At 36.0% G+C, this 26,762-nt stretch overlaps 7 protein-coding genes across 7 annotated transcripts; 1 reads left to right on the top strand and 6 right to left on the bottom strand.

Moving 5' to 3' along the window:
- Window positions 1-2,804: 2,804 nt before the first annotated feature.
- Window positions 2,805-4,297, bottom strand: LOC140860426 (uncharacterized). The gene is made up of 2 exons (XM_073263442.1): window positions 4,279-4,297; window positions 2,805-4,120 (listed from the first exon to the last, which is right to left on the bottom strand). Exons 1-2 carry the CDS (start codon window positions 4,295-4,297, stop codon window positions 2,805-2,807), a joined length of 1,335 nt encoding a protein of 444 aa, XP_073119543.1.
- Window positions 4,298-6,774: 2,477 nt separating this feature from the next.
- Window positions 6,775-8,529, bottom strand: LOC140867822 (transcription factor TT8-like). The gene is made up of 2 exons (XM_073272877.1): window positions 8,131-8,529; window positions 6,775-7,289 (listed from the first exon to the last, which is right to left on the bottom strand). The coding sequence occupies exons 1-2, from the start codon at window positions 8,416-8,418 to the stop codon at window positions 6,900-6,902; spliced, it is 678 nt and encodes a 225-aa protein (XP_073128978.1). The 5' UTR covers window positions 8,419-8,529; the 3' UTR covers window positions 6,775-6,899.
- A 1,833-nt stretch (window positions 8,530-10,362) lies between these two features.
- LOC140865919 (divinyl chlorophyllide a 8-vinyl-reductase, chloroplastic) lies at window positions 10,363-11,977 on the bottom strand. Its single transcript, XM_073270760.1, has one exon. It carries the CDS (start codon window positions 11,813-11,815, stop codon window positions 10,544-10,546), a length of 1,272 nt encoding a protein of 423 aa, XP_073126861.1. The 5' UTR covers window positions 11,816-11,977; the 3' UTR covers window positions 10,363-10,543.
- A 511-nt stretch (window positions 11,978-12,488) lies between these two features.
- On the bottom strand, window positions 12,489-14,119 carry LOC140866017 (UDP-glucosyltransferase 29-like). Its single transcript, XM_073270873.1, has one exon. The coding sequence runs from the start codon at window positions 14,015-14,017 to the stop codon at window positions 12,659-12,661; it is 1,359 nt and encodes a 452-aa protein (XP_073126974.1). The 5' UTR covers window positions 14,018-14,119; the 3' UTR covers window positions 12,489-12,658.
- A 2,440-nt stretch (window positions 14,120-16,559) lies between these two features.
- Window positions 16,560-17,915, bottom strand: LOC140860425 (mogroside IIIx synthase-like). Its single transcript, XM_073263441.1, has one exon. It carries the CDS (start codon window positions 17,913-17,915, stop codon window positions 16,560-16,562), a length of 1,356 nt encoding a protein of 451 aa, XP_073119542.1.
- A 1,778-nt stretch (window positions 17,916-19,693) lies between these two features.
- On the top strand, window positions 19,694-20,974 carry LOC140863817 (uncharacterized). The gene is made up of 3 exons (XM_073267527.1): window positions 19,694-20,286; window positions 20,424-20,489; window positions 20,679-20,974. Exons 1-3 carry the CDS (start codon window positions 19,785-19,787, stop codon window positions 20,684-20,686), a joined length of 576 nt encoding a protein of 191 aa, XP_073123628.1. The 5' UTR covers window positions 19,694-19,784; the 3' UTR covers window positions 20,687-20,974.
- Window positions 20,960-25,625, bottom strand: LOC140863816 (lipase-like). The gene is made up of 11 exons (XM_073267526.1): window positions 25,482-25,625; window positions 25,322-25,391; window positions 24,605-24,702; window positions 24,125-24,190; window positions 23,969-24,016; window positions 23,792-23,859; window positions 23,442-23,514; window positions 23,163-23,324; window positions 22,504-22,698; window positions 21,791-21,879; window positions 20,960-21,357 (listed from the first exon to the last, which is right to left on the bottom strand). The coding sequence occupies exons 2-11, from the start codon at window positions 25,386-25,388 to the stop codon at window positions 21,141-21,143; spliced, it is 1,083 nt and encodes a 360-aa protein (XP_073123627.1). The 5' UTR covers window positions 25,389-25,391; window positions 25,482-25,625; the 3' UTR covers window positions 20,960-21,140.
- Between the last annotated feature and the right edge of the window lie 1,137 nt (window positions 25,626-26,762).

Raw genomic sequence — 26,762 nt, 5'->3', positions numbered from 1 at the left:
AATTCTCGGTGTGGTACGATATGACCATAACACACTAGGGAGCTCTTCCACCCAATTTCTCTGGGCTTTTCCCAAGCGCGTCTTCAAGCTTTGCACCAAAGACCTATTAGTCACCTCCACCTGACCATTACTCTGAGGATAATGGACAGAGGTGAAGTGTTACTAAATTTTCATTTTTTTACACCAAGCTTGCACTCGAGCCCCTTGAAATTGTCTCCCATTATCAGAAATAAGCTTCCTGGGTACTCCAAATCTGCATACTATATTCTTCCATAGAAATTTCAGCACTTCCCCTTCAGTAATTCGAGCCAAGGCCTCCGCCTCCACCCACTTAGAGAAGTAATCAATAGCGACCAACAAGAATTTCTTCTGAGCTGGAGCTGGAGGGAAAGGACCCACAATATCTATTCCCCACTGATCGAAAGGACACGCTACCACAATTCCTTTCATTAACATTGCTGGATGATGCTGAAGTCTGCTATGTCGCTGACAACTATCACAAGAAGTCACCAAAGCTATGGCACCTTTTAAAATAGTAGGCCAAAAATATCCTGCTAAGAGAACCTTACGGGCTAGAGAATAAAACCCCAAGTGATTGCCACAACACCCCTCGTGTATCTCCTTCAGGACATAATGAGCTTCCTTAGGGCCTAAACACTTGAGAAGAGGTCCAGAAAATGACCTCTTATAAATAACTCCCTCCACCACCACAAAGCGGAGACTCCTCTGCTTCAACCGATATGCTTTCTTTGGATCTTTTGGTAACTCGCCCTTCTCCATGTATTCCAAGAGCTCTCTTCTCCAGTCACTCTCTTCCTGAGCTAATGGTGTGAGCTTAGTAGAAGGTGTTAATTTCACTTGCACGACTACATCTCTGTTCTTCCAGTTATGAAGTGAGCTAGCCATCTTGGTAAGATAATCTGCTTTTTCATTGCTCTCTCTCGGAATTTGTTCAAACATTACCTCATCAAAGAGGCCCCGAGCTTCCTCTATTGCCCTCATGTATTCCTTCAACTTCTCATTTTTCACTTCATACGTTCCATTAACCTGCTGAGCTACTAACTGTGAATCAGAGTAGAGATGCACCCGAGCTGCCCCAGCTTGCTTAGCTGCTCGGAGGTCGATTAACACAACCTCATACTCTGCCTCGTTATTAGAAGCTCGAAAATCCAACCTAACTGTCAATCTGATCTCATCTCCACGAGGAGATATCAAAAACACCCCCACTACACATCCTTCATTATTAGAAGAGCCATCAACATATACTTTCCACAAATCCTCTGCTTCCAAATGTCTCGTTTCGGCCAGAAAATCTGCCAACGCCTGAACCTTAATGGCTGACCTTGGTTCATACTGGATGTCATACTCACTGAGCTCCGTAGTCCATTTCACCAATCTTCCCGAAATATCAACTCGAGTCAATATCCTCCCAATAGGGCTGTTGGTTAGTACCATAATAGGATGTGATAGGAAGTAAGGTCTGAGCTTCCTTGCTGTCATAACCAAGGCCAACGCTAGCTTTTCCACCTCCGAATACCGGAGTTCTGCACCCTTAAGGGCATGTGAAAAGAAATAGATAGGGTGTTGAGCTGCTCCCTCTTGCCTAATAAGTACTGAGCTGACTGCCCCTTCCAAAGCTGATAAATAGATGTACAATGGTTCACCAGGAACTGCCTTAGCCAACACAGGGAGTTCAGCTAAATAGCTTTTTAGGTCATCAAATGCCTTCTCGCATTCATCATCCCATTCAAATTTCTTGGCTTTACGAAGCACTTTGAAGAAAGGTAGACTTCTATGAGCTGATCTTGATATAAATCGAGACAAGGCTGCTATCCTTCCTGCCAACCTCTGAACTTTTTGCAGATTACGAGGAGCAGACATGGATCGGATAGCCTACACCTTCTCAGGATTGGGCTCTATCCCCCTCTCCGTAACCATGTACCCCAAAAACTTACCTCCCCTAACTCCAAATACACACTTCTTCGGATTAAGTTTCACCTGATAAGCTCTTAAAGTCGAGAAAGTCTCCTGAAGGTCGGCCAACAATCCCACATCATCCCGAGACTTCACCAGAATATCATCCACATAAACTTCCATATTTCTGCCAATTTGGGAGGCGAACACTCTGTCCATGAGCCTTTGATAAGTGGCCCCTACATTCTTCAAACCAAAAGACATCACTCTGTAACAAAAAGTTTCATGAGAGGTAGTGAAACTTACTTTGTCCTGATCTTCCTCCGCCAAAGGAATTTGATGATACCCCTGATATGCATCCATGAAGCATAAGTACTGATGACCTGCCGTAGAGTCAACCAACTGATCGATTCAAGGCAGTGGATAAGAAGCTTTGGGGATGCCTTATTCAAGTCTCTGAAATCGACACACATCCTCCACTTGCCTGAGCTCTTAGGGACCAAGACCACATTTGATAACCAAGTAGGGAACTGCACTTCTCTAATGTATCATGCCTCAAGGAGCTCATCCACTTCTTTTTTAATAACCTTATGCTTTTCTGGTCCAAAGTGTCTCTTCTTCTGTTTTATCGGCCTCACTACCGCAAGAGTGTTGAGTCGATGAACCATAATTTCCGCACTAACCCCTTTGAGCTCTGACACAGACCAAGCAAAAACATCATTGTTCTTCTTCAAGCAGTCAACCAATCTTTGCTTCACTGATGGGACGAGATCAGCAGCTAATTTAACAATCTGAGCCCCCCAGCTTAATTCCACCTTCTCATTACCTTCTTCAGACATCAGAAGCACCTTCTGACCAAACACCCTCGATGTCCGACCTACTGAAACCATTCATACTTCCCTTCTCTTCTTCTTTGCATCAATCTTCACTTCATTCACATAACACAACCGAGCCGCCTTCTGATCACCCCGAACAACTCCCACTTCTCTTCCACTTGGGAACTTCAACTTCTGATGATAGGTGGATGCCACGGTTCGGAAATCACTCAGGGCAGGGCGCCCCAATATTCCATTGAAAGAGGACGGTGCATCCACCACGGTGAAGCAAGCCATTTTAGTTACTCTCTGCTCTCCATTTCCAAGAGATAATGGGAGCACTATTTGTCCCAACGGTTGCAAAGCATGACCCGTGAACCCATACAACTCCGTGGTGATTGGGTCCAACTCAAATCCTTCCAACTTCATTTGATCAAGGGTTTCTTTGAAGATAATGTTTACTGAGCTACCAGTATCAACAAAGATGCGAGCCACATCATAATTGGCTATGGTCAAGGTGACCAATAACGGATCATTATGAGGTACCACCACATCCTTTAAATCTTCCCTTCCAAAACTAATGTTCGGATCAGTAGGACAGCTAAGCTGAGAATTTACCTCAAAATTTTCCAATCTGCGCCCGTGAGCTTTGCGAGCCCTTCCTGAATCACCATTTGTAGTGCCTCCTGAAATCATATTGATCATGCCCCTATAAGGGTGATTTGCAATTTGCTCAACCCTATCTTCCTGACCATTTCGTGGAGCTCTTCTTTGATGATCAGGTTGGTTTCCCCTTACTTCATTTCCCTGATCCCTCCATTGAGGAGCTCGGCCTTGGCGAGGAGGATTTGTCCTCCGAGTCAGCTCAGCCCTGAGTCGAGCATCCTCAGAAATAATTCCCTGCACCTCCTCGCCTAGCCTTTGACACTCATTAGTGATATGCCCATACTCCTGATGAAAGTCGCAAAACTTGTCGGATGGCGGTAACCGCGGGACTTTCTCAGCATTTCGAGGCCTCACAAGCGCTCGCCTATCCTCACAGACTTGCATTGCCTTCTCCAGGCTTACCGAGAGTGGTACATAAGGGTAGGGTCCCTTAGCCCTGTTCATCTCTTCCGCAACCCTTTTTCTTCCAACATCTGCCTTCCCTTCTACCTTTGCTCCTATCTTGGTACTTGGCTTACTCCCAGACGTTCCTTCATGTCTCCTTTGCCTCTGTGCATCCTCCAAATTCACATACTTCTCAGCTCGACTAAGGAGCTCATCATAAGTCAAAGGAGGCTTCTTACCAAAGATTTGAAAAACTCTCCTCCCCTCAACCCTTGAGTGAAAGAGTTTACCAAGGTATCTGCAGTGGCCGCAGGTACTTCCAAAGCTGCTGTATTGAAGCGCTGAACATACTCCCTCAAAGGTTCCAAAGCTGCGAGTCTTGATTTGATTGGTGTTGTGTTTTCGTTGAATCTTAGGCAGCTCTTTTGGTTTCCTAGGTTTTAGTTTTGCATGTTTCGATTTTTGGCAATTTCAGTCCTTTTTATTCGAAAATGCTTACGTGACACTATACACGTCATCTCCACATTGGCACTGAATTAGTGCCGCATCAGCGTCACATCAGAAAAATAACTAAAATTGCCAAAAAAAAAATAAAGATAGCGGACTAAAACTGAAATTTGAAAATATAGATGGCCAAAATCGCAAAGTGATAAGCATACAAGACTAAAAAAACAATTTTCCCCTCCATATTTTTTTCTTTTAATTTTTTTCCCTATCTTTGGTAAACGAGATCCTATCTAACACAGATTTAAATATTGAGATTTATCGATAAATATGAGGTTTATAATTTTTTCAGTTAGACTTCATATATATCGATAAATTTCAACTTTTATACATCATTGGATAGTGCATGTAAATTTAGGATAAATTTATCCGTCATTTTTCAAAACATCAAATTCGATCCAAAAATTTGTATTTTTGTATGACAAAAACTTCTATTAAACTTGTTCATGGATTAATAATTTTCCAAAACGATAAAATTATGTCCGAAAATTTATATTTTTGTGTGCACAAAAACTCCTATTAAACGTGTTTATGGATTTATTTTGTTATCACAAATATGTACGAGGTGGATTCGTTTCGCGCATATAAATCCTTGATTCTTTATGGAAATTTTATTATTATTATTTTGTTTGCTAAGTACAAATTGATTATTCTCTCTCTCTCTCTCTATATATATTGATATACCTCAATAAAGTGATCTTCTTGGATGAGCTAATTAGCCGCGCTAAAAAAACTCATCCAATAAATGATGACCTGTTGCTGACCTGAAACCACAAACAAGAGTGTTAAAGGGGGGCCGGAAGGTGTTCCGACGTATCCTCTCCGACGCTCAAGTCAGATGCTAGGATAACGAAATATAGAGAGTGGTGTGTGTACACGAGTGAAAATTAGGATCCAAATAATGAAAGTGAACCTGATATTTATAGGAGAGGACTCCGAATCTTACGCTTACTTTCCTTATCAGGAACCCGAGAATCCCGGGATTGCAATCCCGAATATATAGGCGGATATCTCGTCTGAATCTAGCTTGACCTGTGAAAATATCGACATGTACATTTTATCCGAGCTGACCTGTCATCACTAAGACTCTATATTGCTGCTCCCCCGGGGGTCATATGAAAAGGGGTGAGTGAGTTATTACTGAACTCCTGAACTCGCCCTAAACATTGATCCTAACATCTTAACTAGCTCACCAAGGTTGTCGAACCCATTTACTAAGCTAACTCCCTACTAATATTGGGGCTGAGCTGAGCCCTCAGCTCCCGAGCTGAGCTCCCGACCCTAGCAGGAAATTATGGTGGGGGAGCTTGGCCGAGCTCCGAGCTCCCGAGCTGATCTCCCGACCCGAGCTGGGAATTATGGTGGGGGAGTTTGGCCGAGCTCCGAGCTCCCGAGCTGAGCTCCCGACCCGAGCTGGGAATTATGGTGGGGGAGCTTGGCCAAGCTCCGAGCTCCCGAGCTGAGCTTCTGGCCCTGTTCTGGTTGATTAGGGATGTTCCTTTTATATTAGGGTCATCGATGAGTTGAAGTGGTTTCCTCCTCTGGGTATCATATATATATGTTCAATTTTTTTAAAAAAAATAATTTCTAAGAATAATTTGTTTCATGTGATACTATTCATGTGATACTATTATTAAATCGTATGTGATTAATATTTGTGTAGATGTTGATGATTCGATGATATTAGAATAAAAGGAGAAATATTTCTGATTTAGCATATATTAACATTCGACGATGTTGATTAGGGTAAAAATATAAATGTACATGCATTTGGTTTCAATATTTGTGTTGATAGTAATGAATATTTCTATCAGAAAAATTCGTAATTGAAAAATGAAAAATATGTGTAAAAAAAGAATATATTCATTAACACCAAATAATTAAATAATTAGCTATCGCATTTTATACAATATCATACTATAAAATATTGATAAGACCTCTTTCAAGATCCAGTTCCGTGCATGTTATTGGTCGGTCGCTTTCATTCTCATTTCTCTTGCATCCCGTTGCATTCTCTGTATGAAAATTAATTGTTTGAACGAGAGAATAATGATTATCCCTGATAATATGGAATATGGGTGGGTGGTGGAGTTCATACTATCAAAAGAGTATTATCTTAGTATCAAATTTTATGAACTAAAATTAATTCAGATACGTGAGATTCATAAAAATATATGAATGACATATCATCAACCAGAATATGTTCAACGTAAAAAAGATTGTATCACAAAACCGAAGTGAACGAAATCATTAATTTTTCAATCCTTAAAAACATATTCTTTTCTTTGATTTTCTAATTTCTTCTTCTTTAACTTTTAACAGTATCATAGGAGCTACATAGATTATATTTTTTATTTTCATTTATTGTAAGTCATTACCTGAGAAGTTGACATCTCATTTAACTGTCGTATAATGAGAACAAAGGGAGCCTCAAAAGATTGTACTTGATGCAAACATTGTGTATACAAGTGACTTCATACTCACCTAAATCTCAGCCTCATACACACTTATAATATAACCTTTATTATACACAAAATTCAGTCAAGAAACCAAGAATCATCATCCATTAGTTAAAAATAGGAAACACCATCAAGATCCATATTGTCCACGGTAAACCTACAACCGCAGAAGCTCTTCCTTCATCCTCCCAATGGCAACGTCGCTTCCATACTGATTTGGTACCATTAATGTGGCTGAGAATGTCAACAAGTTTTGACTGTTAACCGAAACTCTTGCCTCCAAAATCTCAGTTTGATGCTTATCCAACACAGTTACAATATCAGTCATCAAACCAGGTCTAAACGGGACTTCAATGGAGAGGAATGTGGCATTATTGAATACTGTGACATTGACAGGGTTCTGGTTTGTGCATTTTGACAAAACTCTCTTTTTTGCGTCCTTTGATTCATGCCTTGGCTGTTTCCTCAGACTCTCTAGCCTGTGTATCTCTTCTTCAAGGGAATTAATGAACTTCACTGTTTCATCTATAATCTTTTCCCTTGAGGGCTGCAAATCCATTACAAAAGAAACATTAAGAAGACAAATTTATGTATGCCAATCAACTTATTCAATGGATTTTAAAGGCAATGTCCTATCCAAGGTTCGAGAATTACTATCCTCAATTCTTATAGAAGATTCAAAATTGCAAATTTTTTAAAGAAAAAAGATAAGCAAGAAGGAACCCAAGAAAATCTTTGTATCAAGTGTACATCAGGACAGAGATATCTTGTATAGTGAGCTTGATTAGAGACAGGGATTGCATTGTTGCCTCCTCCACGCGGGGATAATACCGATCTTTCGGGTAGCTTTCCTTACATGATAGTGTATCTTCTAATGCACGTCGAATATTCGTCATAATTCACATCATATCATCGATGTATGCAAGTATCATATACAGGATCGACGAGGAACAGAAAATGTGCATGATATCAAGTGCAGAAACAGGCCAAATTTATACCAATGCGGCAGTCTGAGTTCTTATAGGATGCTATGACTACTTTCGAGAATTGAAATCAAGAATTCACAAAAATTGATCGACCAATAATTACTGATCAATACCTATTCAACTGATTAAAATTTAAATACGGATCGAGTATATACCAAGATAGATACATACAAAACAGAGTATGTGAACATGCATATGGCTCTGGAAAATTGATCGATGATAAATTAGCACGGGTTACAAATATAATCATCCAGCCAAATGAAAAATTCTCCACACTATGGGTCACTCGCATCTAATCTAGCTGAATTGACCAAACCCCGCGATTGAAAAGATGATGAATACGCAAAAAAAAGGAATCTAGCTCATAGTATCAAACCAAATATATGAAGCAACTGAATCTACCTTACAGATCTCGAAAAGCCTGGGCACCGTAGAATGAAGAATAGAGAATTTATCGTTCATTTGCTTTCTCCTTTTGCGTTCCTTGAACTTGACTACATCCTCTTCCCATATGGACTCTTCGACTCCATCTCCTTTTCTTGAACCGGACCCATTTTCACTGATTGAAATTGGTGAAAAATAAGAAAATGGTGGGATCACAGAGTCCTTGTACCCTTCCATCATGCCCAGAAACAGATTTCTGATTTCCTCTTCTTCCAATTGCAGCAGCGTTTCACCATTGCTGCCCATTTCACGCACTGAAATGAACTTTGATCTGCCCTTTAATGGGGAATTTATACGTGCATGCACTCAGAGACACGCATTGGTGCGTGAGAGAGGGAAGAAGAGCACTTTGTTGGGTGGCCCATTGTTTCAGCAAGAAAGCTGTTAGAATATTTGCTGCAGAGAAACAGTTAGTGTCTGGATTTTTCATCAAGTCATTATAAATACAAATTAGTTTCAATTAATTGTACAAGTCATAGTTTGATTCATTCAATACTAAAACTTTCATGAGTTAACAAAGTGGAATTAGAAACAAAGAATAAATAGATTACTTATTTGGCCAAGTTAACCGTTATGTCGTCACTCAACTCGGTGTAGCATAGAAATTGTCGAATCTTTTTACGTGTCGTACAATTTTGAGTGATGTATAGAATTTGTCGAATGTATTTACGTGTCGTAATCAGAAGTTGAACCGGTTATTATATTTAATTGTTTTTTTAGTGAAGAATTTTATATTTTTGAAAAAAAAAATATTACACTTGAAATTTTATAAATAGAAAAAATAATTGAGGTCATTGCATGTGCTTTTTAACTAATGAATGATGGCAATTTGATTCTTTGATCTTGTTAGTTTTGATTTTGTACTTTCCTTTCGATTTGATTAGTTAAACCAACTCTGCACCGTTGATTTTTATTTTGATCTTTAGTTATGGATTTGGAAATCACAGTTGCGATGAATAATTAGGTTGCCCATTTAGACGTTTATATGAATTTCAAATACGACGATATATATATTTTTAATAAAATAGATTGGCGAAAATTTCGAACTATTGTTCATACAAATAAAATTTGAACTCGAGACCATATAGTTTGTGAGATCTCACTCTTATCACCCAACCAAAAGATATTTGGCGTTAAGATTATAAATATTTAGAACAATGCCATAAGAATTAATTCAATAACTTAGTAACATATGGATGAATGCCCGAATCATTATGCGTTGCACATTAATCATTCATTATTTTCATACGTTGCTTTTTCATCGTTATTTAATACTTATGATTTAATAATATTTACAAATCATCAATGGCGGAGCCAGAATTTTAACTTCGTCCGGACTAAAATTTTGTAGCGAGAAATCAAAAAATCATGTAAGCTAAGAATACCGATTTTGAAGAAAAAAGAGTAAATTTTTTTAAAATAAGAAAAATCGCCTCAAAATTAATTGCAAAAATATTAAATATTTCTCAACGTATATACAAATTTCATCGTTTTTTGGTCGATATATACTTTATAAAATTGTGAGCATTATAATGTCAGAGAATTTTAGAAGATTGTGAGTAAAGAATATGACACTAAAACAATTATAGACATGAAGAAAAACTCATTTTTTTGTTTTATTTTATTTTTTTGGACTAATTTTGAGAACTAAAAGGTGAGCTATTTTATTTTTTTAATTGGGCTACCCGGGCTAGCATAATATTAACCCAAAAAATAACACTTAAAATTCATTTTTAAAAATTTGGGCCATATAAAAAAAATTTAAAAAAATTTGGGCCACCCGGGCTGCCTCCGCCCTTGCATATCATATTGTGATTTCTGATGTACATTTCGTGCTGGAAAAAAATATCGAAATGTCGTCATATCGTCTATATCGTAATGGAAAAAAAAAATCGTATATACCAAAAATTTCGGTACAGTATCAATTTTCGGTATCGGTATAAGATTTGAGAAATTTTGGTATTTTGGTATACCGAAAAAATATAAAAAAATCGGTATATCGTACCGAACCACCCATATGTACATTACATTATGCTAATTATTAAATTAAAATAATTAAGTTGAGTGCTAATCTCGAAAATTATTAAGTTTGAGGCTTTGAAATTATTTTTTTCCCTTTTTAATTGCAATTCGGGTGGCAATGGATAAATGTCGAAGAAGATCCTAATGAATAAATGTCAAATACTCAACTTAATACATTAATATTTCTCTTCGTTTTAATGAAAGTCTACACAAATGGGCCAAAAATCACATTTCCAAACAATGAACCACTCAAGTTATATTACACAAAGCCATGTTTTTTCCAGAATTCATAAACCAGATAGGCAAACTCAGTTCTTGGGAATTTTTTAGGCCAACCACCAAAGAATTTCTAGAAAATGGTTTGCTCCCCCAACTCTTGGCCAGCCATTCCATCTCGCAGCACCCTCTCAAAGAATTTTTCCAAAGTGTCTTTGCCATAACTTGGTGTCTTCCCTGCATCATATGTTCCTGTTTCAGGATCCCAGGTCAGCATACTCTCAGCTGCATAATACCTTCCGATCTTCCCGAACTCGGCTGCATCTTCGAGCGAAGGAAACACCTTCACAAGAAAATCAAGAACCCCTATAGCAAAATCCATTATCTGAATTGGTACTTTAAGAAACTTAGGCTCCTTTCCTAACAACTTAAACAGCATCTCCCCTTGTTCCAATGGTGTCAATGCGTCCCCCGGTCCCCCAATGGGGAGAATCCGGTTACTCAGTTCTTCATTCAACACGCAATCCGTGATAAACGAAGCTAAATCTTGCTCGCTGATCGGCTTGCAGGCACATAACTTTCCGTCGCCAAACATGACATAAGGCTTCCCATCTTTAACCAAGTCTACCTGGCCAGCCAAGCTCTTGAAAAATGCAGTAGGCCTGACTATACTATATGTGAAACCCTCATCCGATTTGGTTTCTTCCATCAACTCGGCCTCGAATTTCAGCTTTGCACGTTGAAATTCGAGAAGGGGCTTTTGCACACAGATAGCAGAGAGCAAAACAAAATGTGAAGCACCAAACTTCCTACCAGCAACAAGACTGTTCTTTGTTGCCTCATAATCAATCAACCACGAGTCCTTTACTCCACCATTTCTACTAGCAAGGCAAGAGACAACAACATCAACAGAAATCCCAAGATTCTCAATGCTTTTCTCTAAAGATTCTAACTTGGTAACATCCGAAAAGCACACATTCGCGCCATTTAGCAACCCCAAAGTTTCCTCTTTACTATTCTTCCCTTTTGTACCACTTCTTTCTCTAGCAATGGCTATGACATTGAAACCTCTTTTAATTAACTCTTTAACCACAAATTTCCCAATGTAACCCGTTGAACCCACCACCAAAACATTAATATCTTTCGGTTTTTTGCTCCTGAATGAAACCTTGGGCGATGTTTCAACATCTGGGGTAGACGTAGATACAGCAGTCACAAGTTTACATCTTTTTCTCCCAAATTTAAAGGGATGCGAGAAATAAACAGGAGGAAAAGGGAAAGCATACGGGACAGTGTTTACCTGAAATTGATTATCAAAGCGAGAGATTAAACACCCTCTATAGCTCAGATTTTTTGAGTAGACAAGTGTGAGTCCATTGCTGTTGAAGGGGGTGTAAATTGACATTTTCTAGGTTCCGGAAACCGAAATTTCAGAACAAATTTGGTACAAGAAAGAGCATTGTGCTAAAGAAAGTTCATGAAATGAAGAAAACCATTAGAATTGTCGATTGTGAAACTGCTGAGAGCTGAATGCCTCTATCGCGGTAGCATCCAAATGATTGGTTCATATTTGGTGGGAAGATCACAGGAGTTATGGGATTGGGAACCGTATAAATGGATTTGGGCCTCATGCGAATTTGTGGGCCAGAGCCCACAAAAGAAGGAAAATGGGTTGTATACTTTCCAAATGATTACTATATCCAATCTCATTGTTCCCCCTAAACATTAAAATAGTTGGGCACAAATAAAATATAGGAGAAAAAATTAGGCAACTGGCCCATTTCGTTGCACTTGTACACAAATATATTTCCCAAGAACATGTTAATTGGAGACCAAAGTGATAATCTTACTATTTAATAAAACTTCAACCTCATATAAAAACTGATTTGATAATTTATATGTGCATACTAAAATATCCTTCAATTTTATTGGTAGATAAAAAAAATTGATTAATTGAATGACAATATCGTCTAAATTTAACTTCTCGTCCCAAGACCTATGTTCTCCCATTACCCCTTATTTTTTGTTCATTATATTTCACACATGACGCGTGTTCGTCGATAGCTAGTTTCTTTATAAAGAAATAGGTTCACATATCACATGAAATCTACAACTGAAGTTTGGGTGTGTATACAAATTAACCTTCACATTTCATTGAATCAAGTCCCAACAATTACAAAGCCAAAACAACCATAGATCAAACTGAATTTTCCAACATTCTTCAGCTGTCACTCGTTGAAAGTTGATGCTACTTGTTCTTCAAACAAAGCCTCAAAATCTTCTTGGCCACTTCATCCACTTCTTGTTCTTCTTCCTCTTTAATCTTCTCACTCAATTTCCTTGCTTTGATCCTCATTTCTTCACCACTCCTCTCCGCGAAAACTATACCGATGGCTTTCGACATCTCTTCCCCTGTAAAAAGACCGTCCTGCCCCTTCACAACCTCCACTCCAACACCAGCCTCCACGACCAATCTGGCATTTATAGGCTGATCATATCTATGAGGCATGGCTATAACAGGAACACTATAATACAAGCTTTCTGTTACAGAGCTCCAACCGCAATGGCTAGCAAAAGCGCCCGTGTTAGGATTAGACAAAATCTTGGCTTGTGGAACCCATCCCTCCACAACTATCCCTCTCCCATTCACCCTTTCAAGAAATCCTCGAGGCAGTGCCTCTTCTAAGGTGACACGCTTATCCTCAACCGAAACCGAAAATTTTACAACCCATATGAAATTCACGTTGCATAGTTCCAACCCTTTTGAGATTTCATGTATTTGATCCTTAGACAAGAAGTGTTCACTACCAAAGCAAATGAACAGAGTTGAGAATCTCTCTTTTCTGCTTAGCCATTGCAGAATATCCGAGTTTTCTTCAATATTTTCCTTGGAATCATGCACTAATAGTCCGGTGGGTACAATTTCTTTTTGGCACAAAACAGAGAGATGATCCATATACTTCCCGTCAAACCCTTTACACCCCTTGATCAAAACAATTTCACTAGACAACTTAAATACCCCAAATCCAAAGTCTTGATCAGCATCTTTGATTTCCAGCTTAACCGGAGCCTTTAGATCGACTTTTTCATGATCCAGGAGATATATTTCTTGAAAAGGGAAAGTAGAAATACTCCCATGTGTATACAAATGATGGAAATATGAAAAAGGCGCTGCTCCTGATGTTGCAAAGTAAACCGAAGGAATACCTTGGGATGCAGCAAGCTTTGGAACCCATGGTTGGAAGAAATCGTAAATCACTAAATCAGGCTTCAGATTGTTGAAGATAACAGAGAAGCTAGAGCTTGACATTTGGAAAGCTTGAACAAGGGTCAGTGTCATGTCGGGAGGCAAGTTCTTGGTTGAGTGCAGATCCGGGGGAAGTTGAGGAGAGGGTGGCACGTGAAGTTCCACAAGTTCGATTGAGGAATCTTCGGGTGATTCTTGCAGGGTTTTCTTGATGGATTCAAGATTGATCGCAGAAGAACAAAAATATATGTGGAAGTTTCTGTTTGAGAGCTTTTTGGACAGTTCGAAATAGGGATATACATGGGAATAAGCCAAGTATGGAAACACCAAGATTCGAAATTTGGCCTGTTCTTTCTCCATCAAAGGAACCTAGCTAGAATCTCACTCAAATTCTTTTTAGTTATATATCGCTCTCAATGAACTTTGATATTCTTAATTCCCAGAGATCTCCAGTGGTTGTGAATCCAGTCCTATGGGGTAGGAGCAAGCAGGCGATTTGCTGATAAAATACAATTTATTGACTATTGTAAATAATTTAATAGGATATTTTTGGTAGAAAGTTCCATGCATTAAAGCAGTTTTGTTTTTTTAAAAAAAAAAAAAATTAATGGTAAAACAGAATACATAAACCAAAATGTCCGAATACCATCTCCAACCAAAAAAATCATTTTTGGGCAAGTTTTTCAATAAAATAGCGCAATTTTTGCACCAAATACAACATTCATTCTCAATTCATTTACATCAAATCTTGCACCAAAAAAAATATTCTCAGAATGTTCCTTTTATTTTGCATATATTAATTATTATTATTTAAATATATTTTAAATAAATAAATATTAAATTAATATTGATTAAATTAAATGAATTATTATAATAATTTTTTATTAATATTTAATTATTAAAACAATAATTTAAATATTAAATTCTTATTTATATAAAAAAAATTAATTATTATTTAAAATACAAATAAATATAATAATTAATAATTAAAAAAATTAAAAAAATAGAAAGGATGGGGTTGGAGCTTCATTTTGCACCAAAATGATGCATTTTTCACCATTTTGGTGCTCCATTGGAGATGCTCGAATAGATCACTTCTTGCGGCTAATAAAGATATCCCGAAACACCATTCCACGATAAATCGTGGATGAAAAAAGATGCAAATTTAGCCAATAAGTGAGCAGCACAATTAGTTTGACTCATTTAAACTACATTTTTTTTTTCATTTGTCTAAGTCTAAGTATATAGATCAGTTTTTATATTTAATGTTATATTTATTTTTTAAAAAACCAATTTATCGCTAATAATTAACTATTTGTACAATTATTTTATTTTATTAAAATCTTGGTAAAATGAAAATTTTGTTTCTAAAATTTGTATATCATCCTATTGCTTTTTAACTATAAAACTATATTTTATAAAATTAAAAATCAATATATTTTTATTTACATTCCTTCATTTCTAAAAATATATAATAAAAAACAACCACACACACATGTTCATTAGTTCTTTGAAAACTATATTTGGATAACAATATTTCAAAAATAATTTTCAAAATAATTTTAGAAATTTTGTCTAAACACATATTTTTATTTTTTTTCATTTGTAAAACAATAAAAAATAATTTTAAAGTATTTGTCCAAACGAAGTGTAATGACTTCAAACTAATGCATTTAAATAAGGGTTTTTTGGGAACTTTGTATGTTCTGTGTTGATGAAGTGTGTATTATATTTTTCTATGTTTATTTTCAACTTTCAATTTGATATACAAAAGTTATGATTACTCATTGGTTGATGACTAAAGAGTTAATTTTGAATTCAATACATACCTAAGTCCCCTTTTACAACTTTTTTTCATATCAAATTATTTGTCTCGATGAGGACCTTACACTCTTATCTTGAGATGATGCCTTGCTAGTCAATATTGAGATGCTAGTGCATCAATATATTATATGTGTGGGGTTCTCCATGTGAAAATTAAATGCATGCACACAACCAAAACTAATCTAGATCTTCTACATGTACAACATAGTTTTGTGCACAGCACCAAATCAAGCTCCATCATCTGCATTGTACGCAAAAGCAACGCATTTGTTGATCGAAACATTGCTATTTATTACTTGGGGCCACTCAAATATATGAAACATATACGTCATTATACATTATTAGGACAATTACATGTAAAGAAAAGGCCGTACCATTCTTGGTCAATAGTGAAACATGTGATTCTATCTCATGCCAGGTGAAACACTCTCAATCTTTTCTTTACATTTTGGCATGAACATCATGCTAAATAACAAAAAAATAAATTATTGGCGGATCCACTTGATTTTTTTTTCCAGCGTGATGTTCGTGATGTTCGAACGAATATTTCAACAAAAACATAAAATGATGTATTACACCCGGTCTAGCGTAAAATAACCCTATTGAAACTCCTAACTACAATAAAATAAGTGACACCTCCATATTTTTGTGGCCTTTATAACGTTGGATTAATACTCAAAGTACCGGTCTGTGATTTACGAGACGTGGAATGGTCAAAATCACGTTTTTAATTATGCAACAAAGTCGATATTGTCACGGGTTCGAGATTTGACCACATTTCGAGTTAACCAAACAGGTTCATTACACAACTATAGACCTAAACTTGGGATACAGAAACAAACCTTCATATTTAGTTGAATCATTTAGAAAGCCAATCCAGAGATCAGCTAAAGTTCTTAACAGCCTTAACTTTGAATTGATTCAAGTTCTCGTTGCTTATTCTTCAAACAAAAGATAGCATTCTTGGCCGATAGTGAAACTCCCAGGTGAACTAAAATAAATGATACCTCCACATTTTTATGGCATTTATTATAACATTAGCTTAAAACTCAAAACACCAAGTTTGTGAAATACGAGATTAATGTTTCTTGTTCTTCAAACAAAGCTTCACAATCTGCTCTGCCACTTCATCTAATTCATGTTCTTCTTCCTCTCTAATCTTCTCGCTCAATGTTTTTGCTTTAGACCTCACGTCTTCACCACTCCTCTCCGCAAAGACTTTACGAATCGATTTCGATACTTCTTCCCCTGTAAAAACACCATCTTGGCCCTTGACAACCTCCACTCCGACACCAGCCTCCACAACCAATCTAGCATTTATAGGCTGCTCGAATCTTATCGGCATTCCGATAATCGGAACCCCGTAATACAAGCTTTCTGTCACAGAACTCCAACCACAGTGGCTAGCAAAAGCACCTGTACTAGGATTTGACAAAATCTTGGCCTGCGGTGCCCATCCATCCACAACCATCCCTCTCCCTTTCACCCTCTCGAGAAACCCTCGAGGCAATGCCTCTTCTAAGGCCACACAATCAACCTTAGCTGAAAATTTCACAGCCCATATGAAATTCACGTCGCATAGCTCCAACCCTTTTGAGATTTCTTGTATCTGATCCTTGGACAAGAAGTATTCGGACCCAAAGCAAATGAACAAAGTGGAGGATCTCTCTTTTCCACTCAGCCACTGCAGAATATCTGAATCTTGTTCATTTCCTCCTTCGGAATCATGCACTAGTAGTCCCACGGGCACCACTCTTTTTCCACACAGAACAGAGAAATAGTCAATATACTTTGCATCAAACACTTTGGACCCTTTGATCAGAACAATCTCACTAGACAAACGGAGAGTTCCATCCCCAAATTCTTGATCAGCATCTTGGGTTTCCACTTTCACCGCAGCTTTTACGCGTTCTTTTTCATGATCCAGGAGATATATTTCTTGAAAAGGAAAAGTAGAAACACTCCCATGTGTGTGTATATGATGGAAATACGAATTTGTTGCTGCTCCCACAGTTGGAAAGAAAACACAAGGAATACCTTGAGGTGAAGCAATCTTCGGAACCCATGGCTCGAAATAGTCATATATCACCAAATCAGGCTTTAAATTATTAAAGATTTCGGAGAAGCTAGATCTTGACATCTGAAAAGCTTGGAAACGGGCGGATTCCATGTTGGGAGGCAAATTCTTGAATGTGTGCAGATCTGGAGGAAGTTGAGGCAAGTATGGCGAATTAAGTTCCACGAGTTCGATGGAAGCTGGTAATTGTTTTTGCGTGGTTTTCTTGATGGATTCAAGATTGAATGCAAAAGAACAGAAATATATGTGGAAGTTTCTGTGGGAGAGTCTTTTGGCAAGTTCGAAATAAGGACACACATGAGAATAAGATGGGTAAGGAAACATTAAGATTCTGAGTTTCGCCTGTTCTTCCTCCATTAACGAAGCCTCAAGCTCCAATCTTTTACAGCGATGTGTATATAATCAATCAATGACGGGAGTTTTTGTGATGAACAATTGATGAATATAGAATGAAAATAAAGATCTTAATTTCTCATGTGATATAATTTTTGATGGGATTTTTTTGTGTGACGTGAAAACTCGTGGGCGCTATTTTTTTAAAGCGTAGTTTCGTCCGATAATTTTGGTAACAACTGACAGTCTGACAGTCCTTTTCAGGTCATTGGTAGACGAACATTGTTGAAAATCACAAAATAAGTGAATTTTGTCTTTTTGTTCGTAGATCAGCGAATTATGCGGTTCATAGTTTTGCTAGGGCAGCTGATTCTATGACTGGTCAGGAAGGTCGAGTTATTACCTTCGTTAATTTCTGTTGTAAACGTTTATGGTGTTTAATTTTGAATATTTTGCTTCAAAAAAAAGTGAATTTTGTCCTCTTCTCATTTTGGTTTTTCATTTATCAAATTTCAATTTAAATGGAGTGTTAATAACAAATAATGGAGTGTAATAACCACTCTCTCACAGTTGTAGTCCTGTAGTTTTGTTTATTTTTTTATGATTTTAGTCATTGTTAATTAGGAGTGTTGATTCTAACGTATATTAGCAATGCATTGGTTTTATGTGAGCGTCAAGTCGAAAAAATAATTAAAATTACCCCCCAGAAAAAGACAAAAACAATGGACAAAAATTGAAATTTAATAACATAGACTTATCTATTTTTTCGAATATAAAAAACTTTTGATATCCAATATAATCGGATTAAGATATTATTTGAGATAGCTTTTGGGAGCACTTTTCAGTTTTTATTTCACAAAATTTCAAAATTTTGTGAAATTTTGTGAAACTCTAGCTAAATATGGGATATCACATTGTAACATGAGTTGATATTCAACCTACGTTCGACGATAAAAACAAATATACGTGAAGAACAAAAAAAGATGAAATCACAAGAAAAACGGTATCGTTTGGAACGGAGATTAAATATCATGTTGCTCTAACTAAGGTCCCGTTTGGATTTGGTAGATATTTTTTAAAAAAAGCACTTTTTTAAGCTATAATTTTTGACTTTTGAAAAAGCTCTAATTTTGACTTTAAAAAGTGCTTATTTAAGCACTTTTCTGGTCAACCAAACACTTTATTAAATGAAAAGAACTTTAAAAAGTGTTTTTTTGGTCTGACTTTTGAAACCAAACGGGGCCTATCAGTTTAAGAGTTACTATTATCATTTATCAATATATAAGTTATTAATGTGGATGAATATTCAATATGTAAATGGAATAAAGAAAGTCGGGAATTCAGATTTGAATTTAAGAATGGATTTGAAGGAAATATTTGAAATGACTATTTGAAATTCATCATAATGATGAAAAAATAATTATTCGATATTTTAAATTCTTTATGATGTGGATTACCAAAATAAACCGATGGATTTGTTGATATGATTATGACAATCCGAGTGTTTGCGTTTTCTCCATTTTGAACTAAAGTCGCGTTTGTTTGTGGGAATAAATTGTTAGAAGGAGGTAACGACTTTTGAGTTCTGGTGGTTTATGTGAGAGGCTAGAATCCCATGTTCATTTTATTTTATTTTTTTCATATGGATGCTAAATCGTGACAAATTAAATTAAAATCTTTAACATTATTTCGACAAAAAGAAATAAATTCCATATTTTTTAAGTAAAAAAATACCTTTTTTGGAGCCTATATATATGAATATTGTATACAAATTAAGGTGAAAGATGCATCAAAAAGGAAATTAAAGAAAAGCTATCATTTCTTTTCTTTCTTTCGTTCTTTTTTTTCCTCTCAATTCAAGAATCCTTTCCTCCTTCCATTTCAACAACAAAAATGGGTTGTGGGAAATCAAAGCAGGCTGTTGCAACAGACAATACTGTTATCAAAACCAAAAGTTCAAATTCCATCAAGATCGATAACCCTGTTGTTGAGAAGGCCACAGAGGAGGAAAATGTTCAAGAATTTGGAAATGTGAAGCAAAATGATAGCCCTGATGCATTGATCAAGAAGGTTGAATGTACTGAGAATTGTATCGAGGAGACAAAGGAAAATACAAAGGAAAAGGATGGAGCAGATGGAAACGGAGAATCGCGGGCCGAGGATAAGGCGAAAAACGTCCAAGAGGAGGAAGGTTTGGTTGAAAATGATCATCATTCTCCAAAGAACTTCCTTTCGCCGATAAGGGATCATGAAGAAACCATCGAATCCATTATTTCCGACGGGATATCCGGGAAATCCGAATACTATTCGCCCCATGCCAAGGGGCATGTGCATGGAGAGAAAACAGAAGGGAATGATGCTGTGGAAGGAGAGGCAAAAGCAGAGATCAAAAATGGTTTGTATATCTTAAAAGTTCTCATCTTCCATACAAATGCTGCGTAAAAATGCTTGTTTATATATGTTATTTTGCAACTCCATTGTATGTAATTATGTATCGTATTGTTATGTAATCTTGAGGCGATGAATTTGCAGAAGAGGGAAATAAGGTTGATGAGGAGAAAGGGTCTGCCACCACTGGAGAAGAGAAGACTCTTGATGGTACTCATAATTTTTAAGGCAACAAACTTCAAATTTTCATGCCAAATATGTAGTAATCATGCGCGAAACTACATGCTTTCATGCAAAATGATTTCATTGGGACAGGGTAGTTTAAATTTTTGTGATTCAAACTATGAAACATTATATTTATTCGAAAACTAATTAAGCACATTGGTGATGATTATGCAGGAAAGTGACACCAAATTATTTGAAGGCAAACAGAGGGAAATGGTGGTTGCCACACATTTCCTAATCGTTTTAGTACCTGCACTATCGTGTTTCGATGAAATTGTTGGCAAGATTTGTAGCTCGCACCTCTGTAAGAATTACTGACTGAAAAATTATACAAGAAAAGTAACTCAGTACAAGCTTAATTACGAAATAATTTTTTATTCTTTTAAATTTCAGTTGAATGTTGCATTAATCCGTCGTTCAAATTTGAGTAGACCTGACACCAGCAATAAAGTATATGCACAAAGTAGATATTTGGATTAAAATGATATATGCACATATTAACAATATTTATATACAAGATACTCTTTCCCAACCAAGGCCGCCATCCAGAGACAGCTGACGGCTCCAACCAATAAAATAACCATTCGGCTCGAGTCATGTACACACATCAACGGCACAGTTGACGAGATAACAAATCTACATCGAAAGGCCGTGATCCGTTACCCCCTCTGTACTCTGTTTCAAAACTGGTGTCAATGGATACCGGGATAAAATGAAATTCCCATAAACATCCGTTTTTTCATAAGCAGCAACATTAGGATCCATCACAATTCTGCATCCACTTGGTGAATCACATCCCATTTCAACTCCATAATATGACAAATGATCGGTTATACTGTTCCCGGTCACCGACCTACAGAGGAATCAGAGAGTGGTTGTCACAAAAGGCTGCCGCCTTGCTAGCAATCACAAATGATATAAGCAGGAGAATACCAAAGAATTCAGACGCAGCGCAAGATGGGGGAAGATGGATACTTTCCACATTTTGGGGAAGAAGTGGATGAAGTTTGAAATTTTGATAAAATGATGATACAAGAGGAAGCAATTTGAGAACTACAATTACTCTTGTGAAGGATACGCAACAGTTTAGAAATATCTTGGCTAAGTCTATTGTTAGTTAGTGTCCTAAGAGTCGTTCATCACCATCCAGTACCTCTGGTGGTCAAGACTATCTAAAAGTAGAAATAGACCGTCGCCGATATATCTTACATACAACAGCAACAACGAAAAATAACAGATAAAATTCACTGGTAGAAATATGACAAAGCTCAGACGCAAATACTTGCCTGCTACAAGTAGGATCTTCCCCAGAATTATCACAGACCTTCTCCACTGTATAAATCAAACTTCCAAACCCAATATTGTAAAGCCAGACCTACAACATGAAGATTTTATATCTCAATAAAGGAGAAAGCTGGGAAAAATAATGAAGCAATGAAGGCCAAAATAACTCAAATACATGATTCAAAAATGGTTGTGGTCCTTAATTTTGGGGTTCTATCATTCTATGCAGTCAAAGAACTAAGATACTGGTATAAAAAGTACGAAACTAAAGCAATCATTAACACAAAGTAGACAAGTTCTGCAGTTTACAACAAAGATCCAACAACATAAATGAGAGCAATCAATAAAAAAGGATGAAAAGGATAATACTGAAAACTTTCTTCAAGAATAATAAAAGTATATTTCAGGTTCCATCATGCTGAAAATACTCCATAAAAGCAAAATTGATAGGGTCTATTAAGATCAAATACTATGCCTAGATCAAAGAAAGATTGAGCAACTAAAGATTAATATAATATATATATATATATATAGAGAGAGAAATTTTCAGTTGACCAACCAATGATGCCCAACTCGTCCCCGACCACTAAAACCCGGTACCGTGTTTTAGTTGGGGACGTGTTTTAGTTGGGGACGAGATGGGAAAATATTGTTGGGCAGCTGAAAAGTCCTCAATATATATATATGTCATGAAGTTAACACCAAAAGCTAGTACCTCTCTTTGAAAGTGATGGTACGTCTTTTGAGGAAAATGGCGGTAATAAGGAGGCAAATGAGGCACAATATCATGTCCATTTGTGATGCGAAAGGTATTTGGCACCACCTTGCTGTAATATTCTGCAAAAGCAGCATTACCAATCCTGGGTTGCCCAAAGGTCATAACTTGAATATCTTGTTCTCCAAAACTGAGCTGATAACAGGATAAGTACTTTAGAAAAACTCCAAAAAAGAAAATATCAAACGAATTATCTCAGCATATATTAATCAAGAATTATTATTTTAAAATTCAATTTGAATCCTCTACATGAAGACATTACAGTACAATATTTTTATAAAAATTTAAGAAACGATTGTGTAAATTTTTTGGACTGGACAAATCAAACACAGTCGTACAGTTAAGATTATAGAAGCTCCAAGCACTTTACGCAAAACATCATTCGGAACTAAGGAGGTCAATCTTCTTGATCGATAACTTGCCCAAAGACTAGGCTAATTCTGGAATCATGTTCGTATTTTTCTACCACAGAAAAATCCACAGGAGCTCTCCACTATACCCCTTTTGAGAAAAGATAACTAAATAAATATAAGGCATACGGCACCAAAGTAAAAGCCAATAATCGGTTGATAATGAAAGTAATCAAGTGTTGGAATTACTTGAAGATCAAGTCCACAAAAAGCAGCCATGGCCCCTCCCATTGAATGTCCAGTGACCATTATCTTAGTGTCTCCATAAAACTGCTTTGCCTTTTTTACAGCATTTAGAACTCCAGAACGCAAGGATGTGTTGTAGTAAGCAGAATAAAAACCATGATGCACCTGGACCAAACAATAAGCCCACATAAAATGAATATGATGCAAACCCAGCAAACTCGTCAAAATACTCATGTGGAGGAGACAGAGAAAAAAGAAATGCATGTATTTAGTTGCACACACCATTGCATCATCAACTCCAGGGTAATCAATATCAAGCTGCTTCCAGTACAAATCTTCCACCCAGTTCTGTAAACTGCAAACAGAATTACCCATAAATAAGTTAAAAACTGACCAAAACCATTTTTTAGTTTATAAAAATTAATTTTACGTAAATGGCAACTCTAAAAGCTCACAGACACAAGCATCGGTAAAAATATCAGTGAAAACAAAATAATGAGCATGGAAGATTGTCCATCAGTTGTGTTATATTTTTCATTCATTCAACTCAAAATTCAAATAAAATGGCTTTGGGATGAAACAACCATCTGTGGAGAAGATAATATAGATCAACAAGCATGAATAAGCCAAACCTGCGCTCCTGAGTTCCTCTGAATGCAATGACAGTGGCATTAAGATCAGTCGCAACCCCAACAAATCCCTTCATAGAATCAACCAAATATTAGAATCTCATAAACAAAGTCAACAAAACATAAAAATAATGCTTTATCCGACAAAAATGATGAAAATGAAGACTTAATTCCCCAAACCTGCAGGCAGGATTTCACGTCCACGATTAGGTCAATTATTTCAAAGCCCTGTACCCAAGAAGAATAGTTTCAATTCAAATATTACGTAATAACTAGCTACTCAATTTAAAGTCAAAAAATATGACGTATTATGTAACTATTAGTCTATTACTTTACCTCAGTTAGACCATCGCATCTCGAGCAAGTCCAAGTAAACAATTCAGTCAAGTCTGACAAATATACCTGCAAGTGCAAAAATATTTTAGTTATACCATACATCAAAAGTTTCGCTTATGCACGTTGCCTCAACAAAATACTATCCAAAAAAAAATCTTGAGAGAATCGTTATTTAAAATAAGAGGCATTATAAAAAATTATACACTCGATGATGAAATGGGAAAACTTGCTGCTTTGATTTAAAAAAAAAAAAAAAAAAAGAGGGGGGGTGGTGGTGGGGTGGTTAGGAAAATGAAACAACCAACTCCTCTAACTCACAATGCTGAATGCACACAACTGAACATATCTTTCAGGACAAGAAACTAAAATGACACTAAAGATATATATAATACTCAATCAGAAAGCTTAATCATATAAAATACTCAATCCGAAAGCTTAATCATACACATGGGTCCAAAATATAGTTCAGAATGAACTCACAGCTGAGGCATATTGCACCAATATTTTTGCAAGTGTGTGATTGTATGTCACCAACTGATAATTGGTTTTATGCTTGTGCTTCACTATCACCTTCAATTCTGTGCACATAAAGCATGGAAAAATTCATATGCAAAGGCGAACCAGAGATGCAGGAATCTCCAAACAGAATTAAGCAATAAGAATGATAAACCTTCTCATTCAAAATAAAGTAAACAATTCAAATTTTTTAATTAGAACATCTAAAGTTAACTTATAACGAGATTTCTCTGCAAAAACTTAATTGGCACTGCATAAAAAAATATCAAGTATCATACATGTCATGAAGTTCAGAACGTTGATGAATTCTTATGTAAATAACACAAGGCAAAGAGCAACTTTAATCAAAGATTGAACCAGGACAAGATTATCCTGCATTTTGTAAAATGAGAATTGTATATAAGTTATGGATCATAAAAGTTTGCCAATTTAACGATCAACTCCTCCTCAGAAACTTTATTTGTAATTACACTCTACACAGTATTAATTATTTAAAAAAAAAAATTGGCAAAAATCTCGATAAGGGTTAGAGTGTATCTGCGGTACAAACTCATACTACAAATATTCCAATTTTATGCTGAATTTTTCGATAAATAGAATTTTAGGAGTCACCACTCATCCAAATATCCCTTCATGTCCGCAATCAGAACTAAAAAGTAAAAACCCAAAATACTTAATTACCTCTGCACGATGAAAATCCGAAAAAATATATAAAAATTGCAATGACCAACAACCGTCTTATTTCCATCTCCTGCCAAAAAAAGAGAATCAAATAAACAATCATACAAAACTAAATAGAAACAAAACCAACCAGCACTTCAAAAATAGCACTGGCACTAACCCAATTAAAACTCCAGAACCGAATTGAAATCCCCAATTCCGAAATAGGGTCGGCTCTCCGGCGACCTCGAAAGTCTTTATCCGGAGAAGTCAGACCAGGCAAAACGACGCCGAATTACAGGGGCCGTAATTTGTTGGATAGATCCTGGAGAAGGGGACACTTTCGTATGGGCAAAGGCCTACATATACTGGCTTTGATTAAGAATATGTAATTACATAATCACCCTTTTGTGTTGGGTATTTTGAAGTTATTGAGGGAGTAAACTGTATTTTCATTTGTTGCTTGTGAATAAATAAAAATAGGTGTGATTTTGTAACCTCTTGTTGGGGATGTTTTCTGCGTTGGAGTGAATTGACCTTTCGCTTTTTTTACAATTGTTATGTGTAATATGTAATTGTAATATGTAATATATAGTGCGCAACGTATGATGTTGTTTTAAAATTAGAAACAAAAAATAATAATATAATAAATTATACTCGATATTAAATTGATAACCATATTATTGCGTACAAGAATCACTTGTATTATTTATATATATATATATATATATAATATATAATTTTCGATAGATATACTTAAAAAGAAAAGGTGATCTTCATCGTTTATTCTTATCTAAAACTGATTTTAAGAAATATAAATACGAAAAATAATTGGGATTAAAGATTTTATAGGCGTTTGTATAATCCCTATACTTTTCACGTGTTACTATTATATTACATACACTAGAGTTTTGTTTTATTTTATTTTATTTTTTTACATGTGATGTGTGTATGTGTAATATGTTGGGAAAATAGATTATATATTCATTTTAAATCAATAATATATTTGTGATAAAATTATTTATCTTATTAATTAGTGTGAACGAGAAATTAATTAAATATTTATAAATATTTATTTGAATTTTATATAGAATAAAAAGATTGAATAGGGGAAAAAATTGTATATTATACTATGTATATAAATATATATGATATATTATATTAAATTAATGAAAAAGGGAAAAAAAAAAAAAAAAAAAAAAAAGAAAGAAAGAAAGAAAGAAAAACAGACGAATGAGACAAGTGGCAACTCTTTATATAGTCCAACACAGGTTAAATAAGTTGATACTTTATTGTGTGTATTTAATTGATTACCGTAGAGTTTAGAATTCTTATCCTTGATATCACTTATTTTCATTAATCACTTAATGATAGCGTTTATATATGTCAATATACAATAGTGATGTCATGGGATATATTCCGAGATATCGTCTAATATCTCGGGATATATTTATTTTTTCAC

This window comes from Henckelia pumila, chromosome 4, assembly GCF_033568475.1.
Source record: "Henckelia pumila isolate YLH828 chromosome 4, ASM3356847v2, whole genome shotgun sequence".
Taxonomy (NCBI): domain Eukaryota; kingdom Viridiplantae; phylum Streptophyta; class Magnoliopsida; order Lamiales; family Gesneriaceae; genus Henckelia; species Henckelia pumila.
The sequence above is the reverse complement of the archived record's forward strand: the minus strand, read 5'-3'. Positions and strand labels throughout refer to the sequence as shown.